Raw genomic sequence first — 27,658 nt, 5'->3', positions numbered from 1 at the left:
TCTATTACTCTAAGACTTGTCTTCCGTGATTTATTGTCATGATTCGCGACTTACAAATATACAGTGATCAGTGTTTTCCATTTTCACTTAGATGTAATTAGGAACTATAAGACAAAGAAGTTATTCGCTCAAGGGATATAACTCTCATCACAAAGGGTGTAAGCAAAAATGGACTTCGGGCATTATTTCAATTTGTGAACATTTCACTTTTATCCAAAGGTTGAATTACATTTCTTTACAATCAGCTTCTCGAACTGAGATCGCCATCATGAAATACAAAGTAGATAATAAAATAGAATTTTTAAATACACTTTTTGTAGGTAAACTGTACTAGTGTTTTCACAAGCCATGTCGATTGATTTTTTTTTATCCACCCAGTAATAAATAATTTATCTACTTCGTAAATTTGTTCAATAACATTACGTAACTACACAATTGTACAATTACCGATGTCACGGCAATAGACGTTCCAATATTCTACAGAACCGCACTGGCAATCGGTCCTTTATCAGCAGTGAGAGAATGCTTTTTCGCTACAATACACTATCTAATGTTTTAATTCTAGATAATTCCTTCAACATAATTTAACCTTTGGACTATTATTGAAGGAATGAAGCTAATACCAACCATTATAACCGGGTTTGCAACAGTTATAAGAACTTGTGCCCAATCCTTTGTGTTTAATATCTTGACAATAAAATATGTTCAATTCAATTCAACGTATTATAAACCGCGAGATGAAGTGCACCTTTTCTACCGAAATAATTGCTTACTGGAACAAAATATGTTGGGGTTGATTTTAAACTCGAAACGTACCAGATTGATCTATATTTAGTAACATAAAGCACGCTTTCACCCATGACCCCTAGGACAATCCCAGGTCAGCTTTTCGTGATATCTTGCGGTTCAAAGGTTATAGGAACAAGTATCAAAATTATGACAGATAAAAGACGGAAAGACATAGAAAGACAAGCAAAAAAAAAATATATCCAAATCTCTTCCATCACGACGGCAAAAGAGCAGTTTTACTTTAATTTTCAACCTTTTCTATGATTATTTAAAAATCTAATTGCCCTCTCTACGCATACTGCTAAGGACACGATTCCGTCATTTACAGAAGTCATCACTTTCCAAGAGATAAATACCGTGTAAGAAGCAATAAGCAATACATGGCTAATACTGTAAACAACACCACTATCAATAGTCAATCAACACCACCCTTCAAAGTACCAGAAGCCTTTATTCGGTAACTGCGTCATTAATTCTAAGTTACGTAGTGCTTCTCTTCTAACTTGCCAGCCATTCGATTTTCTCAACATACGATCCATATTTCACGTCAATGTCTCCGGGACTGAATCAGTTAATTTTAAAAACTGTTGTTTGAAAATTTCACCTCTTTTTTTATTTACTTCGTGTTCTATTATCTCTGGTAGTTTAAATTCCGGGTTTTCTCCGGCACCTTCTACTTAGGCTATACCAATTGATTGTTTGTTTATTCAACGCCCCTCTGAGATTTTTTTCACACATATCTAGGCTGGTTAAACCTACAGTACAACATGTATTTACACGGCGCACAGACAGTGACGGTTCTTTATTGAACACATGGAGCAATTGTGCACATGATTATCATATGAAATTCGCATGAATTTCATGCGAATATTTCATATGAGAAGATGATACTCGCATGAAATATTCACATGGTGTTATGCGAACATCGATTGCACATTGTTTTCAAGACGCCGAGATACAGAGTGTGATTTCATGCAGGAATAGGATAGTAAATGAAGTTCACAGAAGCGGATATTATAAACGATGTTACATTGTATTTATCAGTTCTATGTGTTTAGAAACGGAAATATTCAACTTTATGCTTCATAAGCTTTATTATTCCTTCATTTTGTCACAGTTCAATGTAGCTTAAATATTGCGATATTTTTATGCGACTACTGCAAGATCATCACCTTAAAATCGCCGAAAGCTAATATATAAACCTCTTTCATCATTAGCACTGATTCGATAATGAAAGCATTTGATGTCGACTTTATTAATGAACTTTCAAAGTGCATATTAACTAAATGAACGGAAAGAAAAAGTTGTTCACTAAAGCTGCGAGTCTGCACGGCCTGCGCAATAACCTTCATAATCTGTGGAGCGTTTTGTAATGAAATGTATTTAAAGATTTGGCAATCTGGGTATTCAGATAGACCAGACTTTTTCATACAAGAACCGCAAAATTCTTGAATGTCCGGGGGAAGTGAATGGCTTGTTGAACATGTATGTAACTTGTGATAGCAATGCGATCAGCGAATCATCTGCGCAACACCAAGTAGAAATCAGGACGTTGGGGATTCCATCAAACTACTGCATGTTTTGCGGTTTTGGATTTTGTTTCATACTCATGCCTGGTGCGGATCCAGAAAGGTTTCAAAAGGAGAGTGCGAACCAATTTTGTACATTTTCCGCCCCCTAAAAGAATGGGTTAAAGTCCCGAAAATGGCAAAAATTACCTTTTCTTGTTCAAAATGTTCAACAGAAAGATTGGGTTGGGGTTACCACCACCACAACCCACCTCTAGATCCGCCCCGCATACATCCATGCTTGTACGGAATCTCTTTTATATTTCTACTATAGTCTTCCACGTTTTCTTTTATCGTTGACAAAATATGCATTATATAATTATATTTACCATTTAAATGCAAATAAACAGAACCTTCTAAGGAGAGAGATAATGGGGTTCTGTGGTTCAGGACGATACTGTGACCGTCACTTCGGCATTTCTGTTCGTGATTACTTCCGCAATGCTGCCACATTCGATGTCTGATCAAGGGTTAACTAGAAGAGTCGTGGTTGTTCGTCTCCAATATGATATCAATTATTTTTTTTTTATTTTGGTTCATCTCCTAGGCTCGATCAGTTTATGCATTATGGCCTTTTTGTTTTGGTAAATTGATTACATGAAGGTATAAGCTATACATCAGCCATTACTTACAGTTCTTCAGATTGCAAAATATTTTCCTCCTAACTTATATCGAACAGCATGCGTATTGATTTTTCAAAGGTAGATTGTCAATTTTAACAGCTTTACGAAATCTACACAGTGAGCATCTCACTGGTGTTACATAATAAATCTTTCTGGAAGCGATTTTATATGGCTCTAGCAGAGTACCTGACGATCGCTATCACGTTTTTTGCGGTATGGCGCTGATCGTTATGCATTTGGTTTTGATAAACCGATAAAATGTCAGTGATATTTTTTTTCTGTAATCGTAAGGTATAAAGATTGCTACAGATGTATTCTTTCTTGACATTAATATTTTTGATATCCTTTAAAATACAGCTGTATATTGATCAGTCAACTTTGTTCAGGTTTGTGTCCATGGTTATTTATTTTCATTCCGTCATAAAGAATTTATCTTACATATGCACATTTTCATTGCCGTATCCCAATGTAAGAAACGTCAATATCAAATGATGTGGTATCATATTTGTCATTCGTGTACTTCTCAAGTATATGTACAGCTAACAGGTTATTGGTCGCTACAAATACCTGCCTTATATGACATACATTTTCCACAGTCACATTGTACAGTATTGAAAGAACTGCTTGATCATTTACGGAATAAATTCAAACGCAAAAGAACACTGCAAATTTCCGTCCAGGCTGAGCACACTTTTACCCTTGTCAAGACCAGAACTTATTACGTCTAGGTAATCTGAAGATTCATTTCGTAAATTACCTATCTTTTTACGTAATCCATCTAGTAAAATAACCTCACTTCGATGCATACAAGGTTGATATTAAGTGTTGAAACATTTCAGTTTGGTTAGAATAACTTTGTAAACTTACAATTAACGTTTCACTTCACGTATCAATTTCTTATTTGCGTTTGATATTATTTTCTATTTTTATCTTCCTCTCTCTTCATCTGTTTATTTGTGATTTTGATATATATCAGCAGGTGCGATTTCTGACAATATCATACATGCTCGTATCTTACAAACATCGACACATGAAAAGTGTATTTCTCTAAGCTAAGCTCGTTAAATGCCAACTTATTCACTACTTGTTTAAATAGTAATAAAACTCTATCTCATACCTTGAACATATCTTCATGAAACCCGCTTGATAACGGATTTTTATCAATCAAGGACATCCATTTTTCCAAGTACTCCCGCTTCAAAGAGTAGTTCATGATTCCAGTGGCTTATTTACGGCTCCCAATCTTCTGTGTTACACACAAAAAAGTTGCTATTGTCCGATCAGTCTCTTTGATAATTATTCCATCGTAAGAAAATAAACAGAACCCACGAGCGAGTGTATCCCAAGAGTTAACTACAAAATCACCGGGAGCATGGCAGATCAATCATATCCTCAGAATCCATAAATAATTCCCTAATTACATATACCGTTCAATTCAAATCTGCTTTCAGTCAGATTTATGCCTGCGAGAACGTGCTTTATATAAAAAAGAAAACCCACCTAAAGATATTTATCGTTCAAACAATACAGCCACGAATACCTGAAAAATTATCGACAACCGCCCTTCGGATAGGACTGGCCAAAAATAAGACAGAATCTCAACTGACATCTTCGATTTGTCCACATCCAATGTCCTACTTTGAAACACCTTCCAAGTATGGAGTGACGTTTGTGCGACTCACAAGCGGTGTTACAATTCTCCTCATTAAAATGACAACAGCTGTATCTTCAATTACTTTGAAATTGCGGGCGCCTTCCTCCCAATTAAGCCGCCTCCATTCCTGGTAAAGTTACACATTTCTTTTGGATAAAGGTATTATAACATAACATGGGATGCTAACGGGGCCTGAACGTCAGAATGGGTCATTTCAGAGTTCAATACCATTACCACTGATGAAGTTTGATAGTGCAACAAATCTGATACGCTTTAGGAACTCTCAGGACACAACATGCTCCAATCAATAAACGGTGAATAGAAATCATTCTATTTTGCAGCGTTTAAAGAGAAACCATTCCTAAGAGGGTAAACTTACAAACTGCAACTTCAGTAGGAACATTAATAAAGAGAAAACACAGTCACTATAGTGTACGACAAAGGGTGGCTTTTTATGTAATACAGATATTATGCATTATTGATTTCCTTACAATCAGAGGTATTTTAAGACACCTGAACGACACTTTAATGCGATCATATAGAGTATTGGAAAAATGTTATTTGTTACAGTTCTTTTCATGCGCTACACAGGACGGTCACAAGCTTCTATATAATTCCAAGCAATCAGCGTGATTTGATTTGTGTAAAAAACATTACTGTTTCCACATATTCTCCTTTTTCACGTCTTTTTTTTTTATTATGTTGTCGACTACTTTGTTTCGTATGATACAATTTGCTGAAATCGTCTTTGCTTACAATGATAAATTTCTTGACAATTGCTATATAATATCCCAACAAAATTGGAACATCCCAACCGCTGAAAAATGATTTAACATCAAAGCTTCAAGATGGCGATGCATATTTTTATTTTACCCCTACGGAATAAATATGTAGAAAGGGATCGGTTGACTTTTCAATTTTGGACTCGATCAGACAGTCATGTATTTTTTTCCCTTCTGATCAATAGTAACCTTACAAAGATGACTACCATATCAATTTCACACAGAATCTAATTTAATTTGCTTGTCGATGAAGGTTGTACTTGCTCCTTTAATTTCCACTGTCTTCATGGTGCAATGATTACGTTAAACAGTGATATTTGGACTCTTATTACAAGCCATGTTGAGACAAAAGCGAGTGAAACGTCAAAGAATCATCTGGTGCACGTGATAGACGTCATTTCGAAGTCGATTTCACATGTTTTGCGCATCTTCAATTACCAGGATAAAGGATGCGGGTATCCTATTCAACACATAGATAATACAAATGACTAGTGGGCCCACAAATGAATAAGTAACATTATTATACCTCACGTATATAAACATCACGAACTAATCTGATTGATTTATTGGGTCATCGTAGTTCCCTGGATTAAAAATCATATCAGACCCGAGATTAACCACTCCAGCACTCCCCCCTGATTGTTTAATGTTCAACACAATAACGCAAGAAGAAGTAAATTAGCCTTTAAAGTCAGTCCTCAAAGTTCAGGTTTCTTACAAAAAGTTGGTTGGTTGTGTATATTGATTAACGTTACATGGAGACGTCACCATTTGCCGGTGAAGGGCTGCAAAATTTAGGCCTGTGTTCGGCGCTTACAGCCTTTGAGCAGGGAGGGATCTTAATCGTGCCACACTTGTTGTGAAAGGTGGTCTCGGATTTTGCGGTCTCATCCGAAGGACCGCCCCATTTAGTTGCCTCTTACGACAAGCAAGGGCTACTGAGTACTTACTCTAACCCGGATCCCCACGGGATTCTTACAAAAAGAAACCTCTTCAAAATAAGTATGGATTTGTTACCCCCAAGGGATAAAATTTTCTTGCGTGAATAAAGCATGATACCCCTTCACTTTCATGCAATAAATATACAGCCATGCCTTATTCAATTGGTTTACATGATCGGTAGAGAGAAAACATATTTCTTTTGCAAGAAATATCCTGCCCCACCCTCTCGGAATCTCCGCGATTTTCTCCCTGATATCAATCTTTTATATAACAAGAGTACCGCAAACGGTACATAATACGCCCGTGAAATGCTTACATAGGGTGTTTTTCTTGTGCTATAATTTGTATAACTTTGCTTCAAGTAGTATCAGCCATCATGAGGCTGTGACAAACTTTCATATGAACAAAGGGTCTTAGCTTAAAAATCGAGATTTCCTCAAAATGGACCAAGTTCAACAACCTGTAATTTTCTCAAAAATTGTAGAAAATCAAAATCCATCCCACATGCGCATCTTCAGTACCTATACAAACACTCCACAAAATAAGAAGGCTCTCACTTGAAAACTGTGGGAGGGGTTGGGCAGACAAATTATGTACCCTCCATAGAGTATTAATTTCCAAATAGACTAAGTTCAACAACCTGTAATTTTCTCAAAAATTGTAGAAAATCAAAATCCATCCCACATGCACATCTTCAATACCCATACAAACACCCCACAAAATAAGAAGGCTCTCACTAGAAAACTGGGAGGAGTAGGGCGGACAAATTATGTACCCTCCATATAATAATTATTTCCAAATAAAGGGGCAAAACTCCTGAAAAAAAGGTCGAAATGGATCAAAATTGCAGTATGATCTAGAGTGACCCACAAAGAAGCTACACAGCAAGTTTCAGCATGATATGTGAAAGGGAAATGAAATTATAAAGAGAAAACTCCGAACGGACGGACGTACAGACATCGCTGTACCATAATACGTCCTGTCTAAAGACGGGCGTATAAAAACACTAGAGGATGTCGAACAGATGAGATTAAAACGAACATGACAAATGGTTCAAGATTCCATTTAGCCAGCCAGTAGTAATAAAATAGCTGCCCTTCTTGCTAATTGTCAGTATAGACTTTCCAAAAACGAACAAGAGGTACTGTGAGCAATGCTCACTAAGAATACCCCCCGCTTACCCCAATCTCGCAAAGGGTGTTGGTAATAGGTAAAACTTCAGTATTATGATTCAAAAGGTATCTAGGAAAACAGCATCTCCATGCGATGAAAAAAGCCATTAAAGAATTTAAATGGAAACCATATTGCTACTTCGATGTCCAGTGCGCGTGACCTTTGACCTTTTAACCCCAAAATCGATAGGGAACATCTTCATCCCATGGGTAGTCCATATGTATGATATGGTGACTGTAGGTGGAAAGGATAACGCTTTAGAGCCCGGAAACCATATTGCTACTTCGATGTCCAGTGCGCTTGACCTTTGACCTTTTGACCCCAAAATCGATAGGGAACATCTTCATCCCATGGGTAGTCCATATATATGATATGGTGACGGTAGGTGGAAAGGATAATGCTTTAGAGCCCGGAAACCATTGCGTCTACAAGTTGCGGGGGGGGGGGGGGTATAAAAATACAACAAAATTAAAGTGAGGTGTTTTTGAGACTTTCTTTCGTTGGAGTCTGTTGATTTTGAAGCTTTTCTGCTCGAACTTATTACGGCATCCAAAGTCGTTTGACGTTGGGGCGAAAGGATCTGAATCATTTCAAGAAAAGGCTTTGCTGAGCATTATATATACTGACTGAAACAAAATCTAATAGAGAAAAAAAAGTATTTGCATTATATCTGATGCAGAATTTATGTTGACAATAGTTTTTGAAACTGTCTACAGATCTCAAACTTAAATGTCTCGGAGTAATGAGTCACTGCAGACCCCGAGCCTTTAAAGCGATCTGAAGTAGATGTACAGCGGAAATGCACCAATCTTTACTATTGACATTCCGTATGGATTGTAGATTCTAATATCGTTTGAGTTCATGATATATATGCAAAGGGGACGCAAGAACATTTTCCGTGAGACATGATCCGTTTAGGCTTCCAAAGGATGGTACTGGAAGACAATATGTGTAACAGAGTTTTATTTTCATTTTTTTAAAAAGGAGGATAAAAAACCATCGGGGAGTCGCTGAAGGGAAGGTGCAGAGGGTTGAAAGTATAAAATATGAGGTATTGATATCTATGTTATGTAATGAAAAACTATATACATGTATATATACATATATATATATATATATATATATATATATATATATGCACATATATATTGACAATTTGCATTAGTCTGTAGTTGGGCCCCAATTTATGATTCCAATCATATTTTATTTTATGAATCAGAAACTGTCCTTTCCAATACTTTGAGAAGAAAATGACAAAACTGACACCCAGCAGTAGTACTGAATGGTGGCAGAGACGAAGGCAGTCGTTTTCACTCGAAGATGTACATGTATATTCTAGTATACATGCAGCAATGTAATACAACACTTTATGACAAACGAAATGACTTCAGCTTCTCCATCGTCAACTTCTCATATTGTGTAGCAATATTCCATTATCACCTGCGTATGGAGTTTATATCTCCCATCTGATTCGATGCGCGCGAGTATAATCAATTTCTAAACAAAAGCAGGCTACTCACAAATACGTTGATGTTACAGGGGTTTTAGCGGTCTCGTTTAAGTCAGCATTTCGCAAATTCTATAGTCATTATAAGGATCTTGTTTGCGAATACAGCCTGTTGTCGTTGGGTCGTACGTTACACGTATCGGACGTGCTTCATACCGATTGTTAGGCCATTCTTTGCATACTGATGTTGACTACGATTACTCTGTTTACCTGATCAAGATATAGGGTTCATGGTGTAACCAGCCATCGGGCCCCACCTCTGCTGTTTCCAGCGGTCTGTATATACTCTGCCTTTACTTCTCGATTTTTCATGTTATGGGATTCTTCACCTTTTTCATATACATGTAGCTATGAAAACACCTAGTCCAACTTAACCAGGAACGTCAAGAATAGACAGGCCATCTCGTAAGTATGAAAATCTCTGTTAGAATTGCCACTATAACCGTTGTTGTATAGCAGCCTTTCCCCCATAGTAGCGAGCGAACCTCGCGAAGCGACGCGACGAGCTCGCTCTAATGATTACACATATGAGTCACGTGATTTGCTCTTCATCAGCTGAAAAAAGATGAGTATTACCCATAATGCTTCCGAAAAAATGTCGCCGTCACTGCGGTATACTTCATTGACAAACCCGTAATTAAAATAATTAGATTGTTTAGAAAGTACCATAAACGTTTTTAAATTCCAGACAAGCTTTCTCATAGCTTCAAACATTTTGGTTTTGCTTGGTTTAAGAGAAGACGAAAAAACATTGCAGCTAATATGACGTCACTATGTAACTGTTTACAGCCACCACGTTATATTTCCCGCGTTAAATGAAGAGGCGGATAAAATGTCTATAAGTCGTGTTGCAAGATTTTAATGGGCTTCGCTCGTCTCAACGGTTGCACTGTACAACATATTAGCTTTACCCCCCGGGAAAATGGCTATATAGTAGAATTTCCCCCTAGGGGGAAGTCTACTATACAGTAGATCATCCCCCATAGCAGGGTTACCCCCTCACGTTTCTGGTTTTGATTTTAGAAAACAGATTATGGAAAGTCAGTCAGGCTTTGTACAACAAATATTGATATTGCATAGATCTGAGTATCGAAGTGTATGTTGCCGATTGTTTAAATGTAGATACATGAATTTTCATAGAGATACATTTTAGAACCACAATGTATCAGAATAAATCTTTATGTTCAATGATGTTCTGCAGTCTTAATTGTATTGATATCTTGAATTAACAAGAGGCCCACAGGCCTTGACGGTCACCTGAGCCCATGCATGGACCTGTCTGAAAGGCTCTTATTTGCATAATCCCCCAAAGCCTTTACAATTGAAATATTTGGTAGACTGCATTATATAACCTCTTTACAAAAGCATTCAGTGTTCAATATCTCAATATATTTTGGCAGATTAATACACGGAATTTCAGACGCCCTCCCCTCCAGCAAAGTCTTTCCCCAAAAGTATTACTCGGGTAGGCAGCATCTTGATCACCTCATCTTTCATTTTTTTATTTATCTAGTTTTTATATAACATCAAAAGTACCAGACATAAGATTTTAAGCATTATAAACATTAACTCTCTTTGACCATTTTAACCCCCCCCCCCCATCCTGAAACCCTGCAACCTGGTTTACAAAATAAACAATTTGTTAAATCATGAAATTTACAATTTTGTTAGAGGCTTCCTTGCCCATCATTACTATATGCTCAGTTTGTCTGTTATTTGCCTAGTAGTAGAGAAGATTTTTAAAGGAATAATGCATTTTCACTATATGACTAATATGGCCACGCCCTAACTCAGGAACCCCTGTCCAGGAGGTCATGAAATTAACAATTTTGGTAGAGGCTTTCTGGCTCATCATTACTATATATTCAGTGAGTCTGCTATATGCCTAGGAGTGGAGAAGATTATTAAAGAATTGCATAAATTTTACAGTTTTTACCCCGACATTAAGGCCCCTTTGGATGGTGGGTCATGAAATTTACATTTTCTGTTACATATCAAATTGGATAAAGATTGGTCCAGTAGTTTTTGAGAAGTTGTTAACGCTGGACGGACGATGGACAAGGGACGACGACTGACGCAGACCAATAGCAATAGGTCACCTGAGTGACCCAGGTGACCTAAAATGTTTATTATAAATGGTATTTATAAGATGTTATACTGAATTCATTTAAGACTTTAAACTGTATCGGAGAACAGTTACGTAATTTATGTTCCGAAAACGGCTCCTCAAGTAGCAAGGTATTAGCATTTTACAAGGAGACAAATTAAAGAGAAAATTAGTGAATCTCTTATATTCACCTTTGGATGAATATTTATAAAATTTCCAGTTGCATTCTAGAAATGAGTTTGCAACATTCAAGAATAGTCGCATTAATTTTGTAAAGGAATATTACCAAAATAAAACCCACAAAACAGAGAGAATCGCACATAAATGCAAGTGCAGGACTGCAGTTTTAACACTTGAATAATTCTATCCTACAATTTTATAAAATTCTTATATGAAACTTAAAAAGTAACAAGAGGCCCATAAGCAATATCGCTCACATGAGCAGCAGGTCCTAGCAATAAACAAGCTTTAGCAAAACTATCATTATTCCAGTACTTTGATTCTGAAAAAAATTCAAAGGTAAAAGTTCATTATTTGATTATTATATCCCCTTGTAGATGCCCTATGACCCTTCATTTAAACAGATTTAACATAAGAATGCTTTGTACCAAGTTTGGTTGAAATTGGCCCAGTGGTTTTGGAGAAGAAGATTTTTAAAAGTTGTCAATGCACTTTTACTATTTCGCTGTTATTGTGGCCTTTCATTTAAATAACCTTGAATCCTCATTACCCCAGGTAGCTTTGTGTCAAGTTGGGTTGAAATTGGTCCAGTGGTTCTGGAGAAGTCGAAAATGTGGAAAGGTTACAGATGGACAGACGACGGACAAGAGGTGATCAGAAAAGTTCAGTTGAGCGAGCTAAAAACGTTTTAGGAATGCATACTAAAATCAAAACTTTTCCAGAATATTTTTCGTATAGGAATAAATTATGATGACGTTGTCCATCTGTCATATTCAAAATAAATCCATCTATGGAGAAATTTTGTAAACGAATATGTATAAATCAAAGTACTGGCAGTACAGCTGGGACTGAGTTGCACCGCCTGGAATAATTACGATTATATCGATAACATGTTCACATCTATCAATCCACCAATGACCTGAGAACAGTTGGGGGAAAGTTTCCTCTCAAAAACATCTAATTCAATTGAAAAATCCCACTTCCCCCTAATGAGATGTAAAGAACCATGTCTAGCGAGAGAGCGAGTTGATTCCTTAGTAGCGGCAATTTGGAATCAGGGGTAGGCAATCAACAAAGTTGTAGAATTTAAGTTTACTCCACTATCTGTATGAGAAGTTTTTGTGTTAATCCATTGGAGAGAGCTCGAATGATAAATACTTATTCGTTTAATTAACAAATTCTGAGTTGCCTAAATAGGTGCTTTTTTAAAAGCACGAACTATTCTGATTTTACATTCTAAATACGTATATGATCGTTTTATATAACATTCGACTGAATGAAACGATGTTTGTTGAATTAATATATATTTCCAAACATCCCAATCAAGGGAATTCGGAAATTAACTATCCATTAAGAATATAAAAGAAATGAATAGCCAGAAAAGGATTAATTTCAGAATGGAAAGAATATGTATGGGAATGGTCCGCCGTAAACGTAACCGGAATGAAAAGAAGGGGGGACATCTACTATATAGTAGATTTTCCGTGGGGGTCATCTGGCCACATTTCCGAGGGGGAAGATCTACTAAATAGCCATTTTTCCGGGGGGGGGGGGCTACTACATGTATATAGCCATTTTTCCGGAGGGAAAGATGGCTAGGGAGAAAGGCTACTATACAACACTGTCACGTACCAAGATTAAAATATACCACTATAACCGTCACGCTACCACTATAACCGTCACGTACCACGGTTAGTCACGTACCACTATAACCGTCACGTAACATTATAAGCGTCACGTACCACTATAAGCGTCACGTACCACTATAACCGTCACGCTACCACTATAAGCGTCACGTACCATTATAACCGTCACGTAACATTATAAGCGTCACGTACCACTATAAGCGTCACGTACCACTATAACTGTCACGCTACCACTATAAGCGTCACGTACCACTATAAGCGTCACGTACCACTATAACCGCCACGTACAAATGTACTATAATCGTCACGTACCACTATAACCGTCACACTACCACTAAAACCGTCACGCTACCACTATAACCATCACGTACCACTATAAGCGTCATGTACCTCTATAACCGTCAGGTACCACTATAAGCGTCACGCTACCACTATAACCGTCACGTACCACTATAACTGTCACGCTACCACTATAAACGTTACGTACCACTATAACCGTCATGTACCACTATAACTGTCACATACCACTATAACCGTCATGTTACCACTATAAACGTTACGTACCACTATCACCGACACACTACCACTATAACCTTCACGTACCACTATAAACATCATGTACCACTATAACCGTCACGCTACCACTATAAACGTCACGTACTACTATAACTGTCACATACCACTATAACCGTCACGCTACCACTATAACATTCACGTACCACTATAAACATCATGTACCACTATAACCGTCACGCTACCACTATAAACGTTACGTACCACTATAACCGACACACTACCACTATAACCTTCACGTACCACTATAAACATCATGTACCACTATAACCGTCACGCTACCACTATAAACGTCACGTACCACTATAACTGTCACATACCACTATAACCGTCACGCTACCACTATAACCGTCACGTACCACTATAACTGTCACATACCACTATAACCGTCACGCTACCACTATAAACGTTACGTACCACTATAACTGTCACAGACCACTATAAACGTTACATCCCACTATAACATTTACGTACCACTATAACTGTCACATACCACTATAAGTTCTATAACCGTCACGCTACCACTATGACTGTCATGTTACCACTATTACTTTCGTGGATATTGGTGCTATTTTTATGTAAAATCCTGAAATTTTCCGACCACCAATCTGAGTCATTGTAGCCAAATGATCACTTTAGTGGTTAATAGGAGATAGAGAGAGAGAGAGAGAGAGAGAGAAAAATCTCATACACTAGGACAATAGAAGCTACCGTAAGTCAGAGACTATGGAGGGCACATTGTGAACTAAATTGAATCTACAATATATGAGGATATTTGAATATTGGTTTCACAATTCATGTGGTTCTAGAGACGACAATTTCTTGCAATTTTTTTTTTATTTACCAACGTAACGGTCATGGTATTTTAGTCGACAGAAATTCTGACCGTGATCCGAAGGTTTGCTTTCGAACCCCAACCGCCCCAGTTCCCTCATCAAGTGCTTGGAATTAGACGCGTGTCTTTCGGATGAGACTTTGAACACCGATGTCCTGTGTGACACACGTTTGAACAATAAAGAACCTACACTCTGAATGGATAACTCTGTGGCACTTTACCAAAAAAGCTGGTGACGTCTCTACATTCGATAAAGATTCTATATGGGATAGGGGCGGATCCAGGAATTGTTGTTAGGGACGCAACTTGAAGAAGCAGGGGCCCCTGGATTTTACAGATTTTATAGGGCTTGAAATATGTCTCCTATGTAGTCATTTTTACTATTTTAACAAGGTGAAATTAATAAAATGACGCAACATTTAAGGGGTTTTGGAAAAGATGTAAGTTCTCCCAATAAAAGTAATTCAATAAATAAATAAAAATTGTCATTTATTTCTCCGGGAGTGGAAGAAATTATTGCATCTTTTATCGTTTACATTTTTCTAAACAAGAGACCACGATTTACCTATTTAAAATTTGAAAATTTTACGGGGGGGGGGGCTGCACCCTTTCCCTTAAATCCGCCAAGGACTAGAAAGAGTCATTTAAAATACTATGTCAGACTTAACACCGTTCTCGAGGCCCCTGGTATCATGACTTGAATCTGAGCTACATGAGAATGTCACGACATGAGGATTTTATGGTAGGATTTACAGGGGCGTGGAAGAGGATTTACTTGAAATATCCAAAGCATATAATATCTAACGTGAAGTGAGCTTCCTCGAAATGAATCATCTGTTTAATGTAATCCTCTTATTTTTACAATTTCTAGTATCTTGTTAAAAATGAATTCAGAAATCCCTGAATCCATTCAAAATAATTTGGTATGTCTATGAGTAAATTGGCCGATACAAGACAAAATAGTTCCCAAACAAAGCTTTGAATACGGACAATGTCTCTGTGAACTCCTCCCACTTAAATATAGTAGACTTAAGTATAGAGATATATTTCTCCCACCTAAATCTCGTAGACTTCTGAATAGGAATATACTCCTCCAACCTAAATATCGTGGACTATACTTCTCCCACCTACGTATCGTGGATTTATGTATAGAGATACACTTCTCCCACCTAAATATCATGGACTAATGTATAGAGATTATACACTTCTCCCACCTAAGTATCGTAGACTAATGTATAGAGATACACTTCTCCCACCTAAGTATCGTAGACTAATGTATAGAGATACACTTCTCCCACCTAAGTATCGTAGACTAATTTATAGAGATTATACACTTCTCCCACCTAAGTACCGTAGACTTATGTATAAAGATACACTTCTCCCACCTAAGTATCATGAACTTTTATATAAGGATATACTCCAACTTTATATCAGATCTTTAAATAAGTTTTGCTAATTTCTAATTTGATTGGTTCTTTAGAATACTTTGTTTAAACCTATATATAGCGCAAACATTTTTGTAAGTTTTGTTAAAATCAGCACAACTTTGTCGCTCTTCATAGAATTTAGAACCCGTCGAAATCCAGTTACCTTTCATTTCTTGAATCTTATTGATTTTAAAAATTATAAATCGGAGAAAAATTGATGTCGGGAGAAAATTATATATAAAAAGAATTTTGTCAATGAATTGGTAAAAGGAAGAAAATTGTAATATGAGCGTCACAATCCCATGTCTACCGGTATGCATCTTCGCTTGTCCAGGACTCTAATCTTCAGATCGGAATCATTAGCAAGCAATGCCCATGCTCACATATATGTTACACTGTATATAGAGGATGTTTCCTCATATTCATGTTACATTGTACATAGAACTATTTCGCCGTATTCATAATGTAGGAATCTATACATGACGGTAAGGTTATGAAAGAAAAATACCTAATTTTTATGCAAAATTTCCTGTTTGAAATAAACGAAATGTACCAGTAGCTAGCCTTTGTCCACCGGAACGCCACCAGGGTTTTGTCTTTCACCCACTACGGGCCTCAGGGCAGAACCTTGGTATTTTAATTATTTTTCCACGCACCCCAATACAAAATACATGTACTACACACACCCCTAAGTATTGAGAAGATGAATATGTGAACAGTAAAAGGTTCACGTCACCTTCAAACTCGGGTGAGTTAAGTTTAAATTATCATTGTTCAAGCTATATTATCGCAAATATAAAGATTTGCGATAATAATAAAGATCTTTTAAAGATTTGATGCATTTTCACTATACCTTACGTATTTAGGCTCGTCCTACATGTACATGTAACTACGTTTAGCCTTGACCTGGCGCCTGAGACCCTTGGCCCACGGTCCATAAATTTCAAAATCTGATGAAGACTTCTTTGCTCGTCATGACTATACGATACGGATAACTCTTGAAAAAAGTGTCAAGAGCAAAAAGGTCAGTTTCTAATCATACACCAGCCATGTGAATTTGATCAACTTCATTTTCATCGTCATTTAACAATAAACATTTATGTTGATTTAAATCATTCAAAATTGTTCAATATTCCATCGTTATACATTGATTTTGTTTTTCATTATTGCAGAATACAAACACTCGTAATATAAAATTACGCCAAAACAGGAAATTTAGCACCTATTGCATTGCATTCTCTCAAAATGCACATAATGTCAAATACTTTTTGCAAATGCCCCCTCAAGTTTGATTATGTTTCATTTAGAACTACGTGTACATGTAGGTCATTTTCATCTGTTGATTAATCTCCAGTATGCAGTCTGACCTATTGATAACCTGGCTGTGGCTCAGTGACACGTTAGATCCTTGCAGCCAGTGCGCGTGGGTTTTACAATCAAACAAGAGATAATTACATATTTTATCTAAACATTTCAATCAAAAGCACCACCAGGTCAAAATAATACATCTAGATATGTATCATAATTAGTATAAATTCAAAGCTTTTATGTCTAGTTTCAGATAATTCTTCACAAGAATATCAACAAAGCTCTTAAAGCATAATTACAACACTATATACTTGTGCTGCTTTTGCATGGCAAACCATTTTCTTCAGATATTTTTAGATAATTTGTAATTAAAGGTTATTTTCCCTTGCAAATACAGATGCTATCTTTCTGAAACGCAAACACATTTCCATAAACACTGCATGTATGTATATTCGATGTCCAAGCGCCTATAGTTTAACCCCTCCACATAACTTAAAGTGACACATCCATGAATTGGTCAACATAATTTTATTTTCGTTGTTCACAATCCATTATATTGGGCATTTCAAACAGTCCACTAAACACTAAATGTGACTTTACATACCGTGTACGAGTAACAGGTATTACAATGCAATAGCCAAATGTAATTTTAAGTAATGGTTGTTCAGCAAATTTCATATTTTCAACACAGTGAGTAGTAACAAACGTAACGAATAGTTTAACTGTAGTCATAACAAACATATGAATAATTATATGATTAAAAAGGAATCATTAATGAAGACTTTAAGTTATATACATTAACTAATAAGGCACGAGCCAAAGAATTATGAGCTTTACAACACGTAACTGAACAACAGACAGTCAGGTATTGGTTGAGGAAAACAAATACCACTGATAATATATCTAAACTGATAAATAAAAATTGAAAGTTTTCAGATCTAGCCGTAACCATGCACCTTCAACACTGTTGTAATAGCCTGGTGATGACCTTGTGGGATAAATAGTACACTGCGCTACTACACGTGCTACATTCAGTCAACTGTGCTTAACCTCCTGTCATATAGCATCAGATTATTCAGCAAATATTTCATTTTTTCGTTATAAATACTAACATGCTGAACACAAGAATGAAACTGGCATAATGAAGTTATCCTAGCAATACGTTGTTTAATTCATTAGGGTAGTCCAATTTCCGTTTCATTCAGTTTAGTTAATGACGAAGAGATCATCACGTTCAATTATTTATTTTTTTCGTACAGAAGTTTCAATTAACTGAAAACGACAAGATGTTCAAATATGAGACAATTGCATTTTTCTCTCTAATAGAAAGGGACAGAGGGAGGCCATGGTAATATTGAATCACGTCAGATTTCACTAATTTTATCAATTACAAGAAATCCAGCACTCAAAAACCGCTTAGGACTTACTGCCACGCAAACCACTCGGAAAAAAAGTCTATTTGTTAACTGGTCTAAATAGATCATTTACCTCCTACTCGAATACATCAATTACTCGTGTTTTTTTTTTCGAGATATGTTTTGGATAGAAAATACAAATATGAACACACCTACTTCGAGGATTCCCGCTCCTGCCGGTCTTCCAGTTTGAAATGTATACTGATATTTGTCTTTTCAAAACGAATGCATGTTCTATCGCAATGTAAATGAGTATCTCCAGCTGTTAATTGCAGCCTCCTACATTCTATTGAATACATCCACGTATCAGACTACACGCACATGTCCTCCTACAATATTTCCAGGTGTAAATTGCATCCTCCTATATTGTAAGAGAATATCTTCAGGTGTCAATCTGTGACCGCCTACATGGTAAGTGAACATCTTCAAGCCCCTATATTGTAAGTGAATATCTTCAGACCCCAATATTGTAAGTTAATATCTCCAGCGAATATCTCAAGGTACTAAGTTTCGTTCGCCTACATTGTAATTGAATATATCCAGATACTATGTTTCGTTCGCCTGCATTGTAAGTGAATATATCCAGGTGTTGGGTTACGATCCTTCTGACGTCAAATTTGTAATAGCAATTTTTTCCCCCAAAGAACACAACAATTTTCCCAATCATTGATTTATGTATCATGCTATCAAAGACGTGTCTCAAATGTACGATGTTTTAAATCTTATGAATGCGTCATGCATGAAGAAAATTATTCGTTTATGTATTGCCATATCGAGTGTCCTTGATAGATCCTAACTTATGACATGTATATCATTACTTTGTCGGAGTCACGGAGACGATTCCTGACGTTGATTTAGTCCGTGATAGCGTGATTAATCCATGTTTTACATTATACTACCACCGAATGACTTTCACCAGGAATTAGCATAGCCACGACATATAAATTGCTTAGGCCAACCAAGAGTGTAATGTGAATTGTGACAGAGAAGGTCTGAAAATCTGAGTATTTTAATGAGCTTCTAGGAACATGACCACACTTACAGCAAATCGTATTCGGGATTACTTTGCCCTCATAAATCTCTTAAAATAATGTTTCATTTGTATAATCTTTGAATATTATGGAAAATTTAGATAAAGAGACTTGGCAATACGAACATGGTGTCTTAACGATTCAGTGGGATATCGATGTTCCGTGATTCGGATACCACTTCAGATACATATGTTCATTTAGGCGATTCAAACATTTTAGTGGACATGGGAGTTTGATTGAAGCAAATTTATGTACCTGTATAGAGATAATGTGAAAGAAATCATACAAAACTTTCGTTTAAGGAGAACGACCTTGAATTGCTTTCATCACTGAAGACTTCAAACATTTGATGATTTAAATGATCATACGGTTCCTGGAATGGCCATAAATATTATTGCGTGCCAACTTTTGACAACTATGTTTTCTCTGGATTGAATAATATCCAAAGCTTTAACTAAATATTTCAGTAGAGATTTCAGCGATATTTCAGTATAACATTTCCAATGTTTTTGTCTTTGATATCTTTACCAATTGAAATGATAGCCATTTCTTCATAAATGTGAATGATGTGCATATGGATCTTCATAACTATAGTATGACCTTTTGAACGGCTGGGAATTTAGACAGAAATGAAAGTAAAATGTAAATATAAAAAATTGAATTTAATGTTTGAAAATACGTGAGGGGTAGCGCTGTTCATCAGAAGTAGGCTGGCGTACAGCGTCACAAGCCACGCCTTCATCTATTTTCAAAAATGAAATTTATTCCTTAAACATCCATTTAAAAGGTTTCGGATATTTCGTATGAGACCTTATACTTGTACATGTAAGCAGAGGTCCCGTGTCTCGGCAGGTGTTGGCACTATGAAACGAAAACACACTCTTTTACGGCCTTGGGCCTAAATATGTGGATCTTTACCTATAAGTAAATACTACTAAAATATAAAGCACAGATAAATTCGTTATTACATCTAGCGTGGGAAATTGAATTGGGGCTGGTGATCTTTAGGGATTTTTACATGAAGTTGAGACTGAAAAACTCATCCGTTGTCTTTCTGAATTTTGTATTCCGTTGACTGCATTATGTAGGCGTTGAGACCTGGGGAAGGGGGTGGTCATTAATCAACGACTTATCCCCCTTCCCTACTTTTCATCAAGGAACGACTTTAGGTAGTCCCCTCCCTTTTTTCAGTCCGCAAAAAGTTTCATTCATCAAACATGTTAGTTCGCCTTCTCTGTCTACAATGATTCCGATGAATTCATGCAGATATTTTAGCAGATGAAAGCTCAATTGGCGAAATTACCTGGGGCGGGATGGGGTGGGTTACAACCACCCTACCCATTTAATGTTGAAAGAGATAGATCACCTTTTCAGTGAAACACGAATGTGAGGTTTGTCTTCCAATGCCAAATCCAAACGGTAAATATATTCATAACTGGTTCATTCTCTCTCTCTCTCTCTCTCTCTCTCTCTCTCTCTCAAAGTTCAACCTGGTCTCAATTTTTAAGTGATTTTCTAGACTTGCACTTAAATTTACGATTGATTATTCATATACACAAAATAAAAACCCGAAATTTTTAATAATGGAATTCTGTGTATAGTTTGGAATTTCTTTGACCTGATCGGATTAATATATTCAATAAGGTAATGGCATTGCCTTATATCATGAAAGGTGAAGATAACGAACAGTTATCAATGTAAATCTTATACGGTACCAATTTTGATGCACCAGATGCGCATTTCGACAAATAATGTCTCATAACTCCTATATGCAAGGTGAAGATAACGAACAGTGATCAATCTCATAACTCCTACAAGCAATACAAAACAGAGAGTTGGACAAACACGGACCCCTAGACACACCAGAGGTGGGATCAGGTCCCAGGAAGAGTAAGCATCCCCACCGACCGGCCACACCCGCCGCGAGCCCCACTCTCCTATCAGGCAAACGGAGCCATCCGCAGTCAAAATCATAATTCGATATGCGTTTTTTGTTTAATCATTATTTGTTAATTACATGTACATGAATTTGTCAGTTAATGATTCTAAAAGGTTTAATGTTACAAAAAATTGTAATATATTGATCACTTAAGGAAGTAACTAAAGCTACCGTTTAGGTAGAGAATCGTGACATTTATTCATTTAGTACATGAAGTATATAGATATAGATACCCACAAAAACGTGCTTCCAATGATGATGGGATTCTCTCTAGGAATTTCTAATGTGATATTTTATAAATTTGTGTGTTTTATCATTTCAGTATACTCTAATTTCAATAAAAATACAGATATAGCCATAAATTATGTCGAAGTTTTGCTGAATGTTACAACACGGGAGAAGTATCACCGTGAACAACAATTAGAGCGAGCATCAAAAATTCATAAAACGGCAGTAAGAACAGGATGACACCGTGATATTAATTCCACAGGATCTTGTAGAGCTTTGCAAGCAATTCAACCCGGAAAAGCCTATATACTTGTAATTCTCTGAACACGATATTACTCCTGTTCAAAGAAAGATCACAGACACGGGGTACTTAATATGCAGGAAATTACTGGAAGGCGTATTCGCAGATTCATACAGACCATGTACGACTTGGCTGTAGAATTGTTAGAGTGCTTACTTAGGAAGCCCAAGCATCCACGGTTCTGCTGAAGATCGATCTAATTAGCTCAAAGCTTTCTGTGGTAAACTCCCGAATGTGTTACGTTAACATGTTCAAATAGGGAAATTTCTTCCTGACACGAGACTGGGATTCATTTTAACTACAAATGAGATTAGTAACTTGTTACAACACGTATAACGTTTTCCCTTCGTTGGAACTTAGTGAACTAGATTTCAGTTTTAAAAATAAGAAGTGTAATATCTAAGAGTTCGTCCTTTATGTTTTTAAAAATCATAATCTACAAGATCGACACTGGGTGAAACGGATCCACAATTAAAAGCAAGAACGACTTTGGAAATTCAAAATAAATTTCTAGTTTAAGAAATCCCATCGTCGGTTACCCACGGGTGCTTCTACTCGATTCTCTCCATGAGGGAGCGTGAGTGGACTCAAAACCGTGGTTTGCTAGGATGATGAAATCCTAGCTCTCCCAGTTTCATCATCCTCAAAATGAAGAATATATATATATTTAGTTTTGTAGCTTCAGTTTTAAAAAATAGCATTAGTTTACCCTTTTAAAAGGTTGTTCACAGATTGTTCTTCGTCAGTATTAGTTACAAAGCAACCATATTGCCATGTATGTGACAGAGTTCGTTATGATGTAATGCTCATTGTCATATTGCCATGTATGTGACAGAGTTCGTTATGATGTAATGCTCATTGTCATATTGCCATGTATGTGACAGAGTTCGTTATGATGTAATGCTCATTGTCATATTGCCATGTATGTGACAGAGTTCGTTATGATGTAATGCTCATTGTCATATTGCCATGTATGTGACAGAGTTAGTTATGATGTAATGCTCATTGTCATATTGCCATGTATGTGACAGAGTTAGTTATGATGTAATGCTCATTGTCATATTGCCATGTATGTGACAGAGTTAGTTATGATGTAATGCTCATTGTCATATTGCCATGTATGTGACAGAGTTCGTTATGATGTAATGCTCATTGTCATATTGCCATGTATGTGACAGAGTTAGTTATGATGTAATGCTCATTGTCATATTGCCATGTATGTGACAGAGTTAGTTATGATGTAATGCTCATTGTCATATTGCCATGTATGTGACAGAGTTAGTTATGATGTAATGCTCATTGTCATATTGCCATGTATGTGACAGAGTTAGTTATGATGTAATGCTCATTGTCATATTGCCATGTATGTGACAGAGTTAGTTATGATGTAATGCTCATTGTCATATTGCCATGTATGTGACAGAGTTAGTTATGATGTAATGCTCATTGTCATATTGCCATGTATGTGACAGAGTTCGTTATGATGTAATGCTCATTGTCATATTGCCATGTATGTGACAGAGTTCGTTATGATGTAATGCTCATTGTCATATTGCCATGTATGTGACAGAGTTCGTTATGATGTAATGCTCATTGTCATATTGCCATGTATGTGACAGAGTTAGTTATGATGTAATGCTCATTGTCATATTGCCATGTATGTGACAGAGTTAGTTATGATGTAATGCTCATTGTCATATTGCCATGTATGTGACAGAGTTAGTTATGATGTAATGCTCATTGTCATATTGCCATGTATGTGACAGAGTTAGTTATGATGTAATGCTCATTGTCATATTGCCATGTATGTGACAGAGTTAGTTATGATGTAATGCTCATTGTCATATTGCCATGTATGTGACAGAGTTAGTTATGATGTAATGCTCATTGTCATATTGCCATGTATGTGACAGAGTTAGTTATGATGTAATGCTCATTGTCATATTGCCATGTATGTGACAGAGTTAGTTATGATGTAATGCTCATTGTCATATTGCCATGTATGTGACAGAGTTAGTTATGATGTAATGCTCATTGTCATATTGCCATGTATGTGACAGAGTTCGTTATGATGTAATGCTCATTGTCATATTGCCATGTATGTGACAGAGTTCGTTATGATGTAATGCTCATTGTCATATTGCCATGTATGTGACAGAGTTCGTTATGATGTAATGCTCATTGTCATATTGCCATGTATGTGACAGAGTTCGTTATGATGTAATGCTCATTGTCATATTGCCATGTATGTGACAGAGTTCGTTATGATGTAATGCTCATTGTCATATTGCCATGTATGTGACAGAGTTCGTTATGATGTAATGCTCATTGTCATATTGCCATGTATGTGACAGAGTTCGTTATGATGTAATGCTCATTGTCATATTGCCATGTATGTGACAGAGTTCGTTATGATGTAATGCTCATTGTCATATTGCCATGTATGTGACAGAGTTCGTTATGATGTAATGCTCATTGTCATATTGCCATGTATGTGACAGAGTTCGTTATGATGTAATGCTCATTGTCATATTGCCATGTATGTGACAGAGTTCGTTATGATGTAATGCTCATTGTCATATTGCCATGTATGTGACAGAGTTCGTTATGATGTAATGCTCATTGTCATATTGCCATGTATGTGACAGAGTTCGTTATGATGTAATGCTCATTGTCATATTGCCATGTATGTGACAGAGTTAGTTATGATGTAATGCTCATTGTCATATTGCCATGTATGTGACAGAGTTAGTTATGATGTAATGCTCATTGTCATATTGCCATGTATGTGACAGAGTTAGTTATGATGTAATGCTCATTGTCATATTGCCATGTATGTGACAGAGTTAGTTATGATGTAATGCTCATTGTCATATTGCCATGTATGTGACAGAGTTAGTTATGATGTAATGCTCATTGTCATATTGCCATGTATGTGACAGAGTTAGTTATGATGTAATGCTCATTGTCATATTGCCATGTATGTGACAGAGTTAGTTATGATGTAATGCTCATTGTCATATTGCCATGTATGTGACAGAGTTAGTTATGATGTAATGCTCATTGTCATATTGCCATGTATGTGACAGAGTTCGTTATGATGTAATGCTCATTGTCATATTGCCATGTATGTGACAGAGTTCGTTATGATGTAATGCTCATTGTCATATTGCCATGTATGTGACAGAGTTAGTTATGATGTAATGCTCATTGTCATATTGCCATGTATGTGACAGAGTTAGTTATGATGTAATGCTCATTGTCATATTGCCATGTATGTGACAGAGTTCGTTATGATGTAATGCTCATTGTCATATTGCCATGTATGTGACAGAGTTCGTTATGATGTAATGCTCATTGTCATATTGCCATGTATGTGACAGAGTTCGTTATGATGTAATGCTCATTGTCATATTGCCATGTATGTGACAGAGTTCGTTATGATGTAATGCTCATTGTCATATTGCCATGTATGTGACAGAGTTCGTTATGATGTAATGCTCATTGTCATATTGCCATGTATGTGACAGAGTTCGTTATGATGTAATGCTCATTGTCATATTGCCATGTATGTGACAGAGTTAGTTATGATGTAATGCTCATTGTCATATTGCCATGTATGTGACAGAGTTAGTTATGATGTAATGCTCATTGTCATATTGCCATGTATGTGACAGAGTTAGTTATGATGTAATGCTCATTGTCATATTGCCATGTATGTGACAGAGTTAGTTATGATGTAATGCTCATTGTCATATTGCCATGTATGTGACAGAGTTAGTTATGATGTAATGCTCATTGTCATATTGCCATGTATGTGACAGAGTTAGTTATGATGTAATGCTCATTGTCATATTGCCATGTATGTGACAGAGTTAGTTATGATGTAATGCTCATTGTCATATTGCCATGTATGTGACAGAGTTAGTTATGATGTAATGCTCATTGTCATATTGCCATGTATGTGACAGAGTTAGTTATGATGTAATGCTCATTGGACAACGATTAAAGACATGACTAAGACAGACGATGAGAAAGCAGGAAGGCAAGTGAAAACCATCTTTAAAAATAGTAACACATCTCACTATGGACAATATTTTCTATTGGTGAGAATCGATATTGTTTTCGCTGGAGGGGACTAGAATTTCCTTTGAGGGAGAATTCATGTCTTACAGCACAGTCCTATCTTCGAGCATACCATATACATCTACGGGATTTCAGGATCAATTTTCATAGCAATGATTTCGATCTACGACATGTCTGTGAATATGATGTGATCCTTCAGCCAGCGGTCTGCTCATGATAAAAGCCCATCTTCTGCCATAATATTGTTCAATTGTTTGAGCAAATAAATCAATATCTAACTGTCAAAAGAAATCTTGGTTCAAAACCCGATCTTTGACTTTAACCGTGCGTGTGGGAATATCTTATCGTGTTATATGGTAATTGGGGAGCTCCATCATCCCTTCACTTCAGCTATTGTGAGGTGAAAGAGCATTGAAACTGAACTTATTAATATCTGTTGGGTTCCGTTTTCATCCATATTTACTATGTGTTACATTCCCTAACATGTAAAACTTTTCAAATAATATGCCTGTTAAAGTATCATTAAGCTAGTAAAACAAAACCTGGCGACGTCTCTTTATGGGTGAAAATACAACATACAATTTAAACAATTGTGCATAAAAGAAAACACAGCTTTGTACCAGGGTAACCTGGGTTTTTAGATAAAAAGTTTTGATCAGAAGATAAATTCTTATTGAAAATCCATAGTTTAACATAAAATGTAATCAATACAGGTGATAATTCCTTAGGATTTTTTTCTAAACATAATCATGTACTTTAAAACTATTTCCAGCTACTTGATCAATCATTGAGGCCCATGAGAAATGCATTTTTATATCATATACCTGATACTTAAAACAAATTCTCAAGAAAGCTCTAGGTAAAAAGATGCATAAAAATATGTTTATTATAATCAAAACAGAAAAATATCACCAAACACAATTTGATGAACTTTCTCTCAATTTTGAACATGGGGAGATAACTAAATAAAAATAGATTGCAATGCATTATAATACATGTAAACACTTTCTGGCATTTATATTAAGTTGTTACGTGATATAAACTATTAGAGTGCATATTTACAAATATATTATGTACCTAGAATGTGTAAAACTATAACGATTATGCATTAGATACCTCAAAAAGGCATGGAGACGATTGTGGTACAAAAATATTTCGATATTTAATTAATAATATGATGGTATTTAATTAATAATATGATGGTATTTGATTCGTGTAAAACGTAGAAACAAAAATAAATTTCAAAAACTATCGCAAAGATGTATTTGAGACATTTAAACTTTTCATTTTTAAGACATGGTACGAATCCCGTTTATAATTTATAATTCCTATAAAGAATACAAAATTCAGAACAAACACGACACCCTCAACATACCAGAGGTGTGATCAGGTGTTTAGGAGGAGTAATTATCCCCTGTTCAACGGTCACACCCACCACGAGCCTTGTACTTTGATCAGGTAAACAGAGTAATCTATAGTCAAATCCAGTATGTAAAGAAATAATTAACAATTGGTATGAAACACGTTAGACAGCATTTGACCTA

At 36.2% G+C, this 27,658-nt stretch overlaps 1 protein-coding gene across 7 annotated transcripts in view; it reads right to left on the bottom strand.

Moving 5' to 3' along the window:
• LOC125652019 (potassium/sodium hyperpolarization-activated cyclic nucleotide-gated channel 3-like) overlaps window positions 1–27,658 on the bottom strand; it is a 100,922-nt gene that overhangs the window by 61,173 nt on the left and 12,091 nt on the right. For 3 of the 7 annotated variants that reach the window (XM_048880894.2, XM_048880897.2, XM_048880895.2), the window contains exon 1: window positions 4,098–5,037. The exons of 3 other annotated variants lie outside the window; for them this stretch is intronic. In XM_048880894.2, coding sequence (XP_048736851.1) covers window positions 4,098–4,193 — 96 coding nt within the window. In that variant the 5' untranslated portion in view covers window positions 4,194–5,037. Of the gene's footprint in view, window positions 1–4,097; window positions 5,093–27,658 lie in introns of those variants that run through there. One more of the 7 variants, XM_048880898.2, reaches the window with a different exon arrangement.

This window comes from Ostrea edulis, chromosome 5 (genome assembly GCF_947568905.1).
Source record: "Ostrea edulis chromosome 5, xbOstEdul1.1, whole genome shotgun sequence".
NCBI lineage: Eukaryota > Metazoa > Mollusca > Bivalvia > Ostreida > Ostreidae > Ostrea > Ostrea edulis.
Note: the sequence above shows the minus strand (reverse complement) of the source record. Positions and strands in the feature narration are given on the sequence as shown.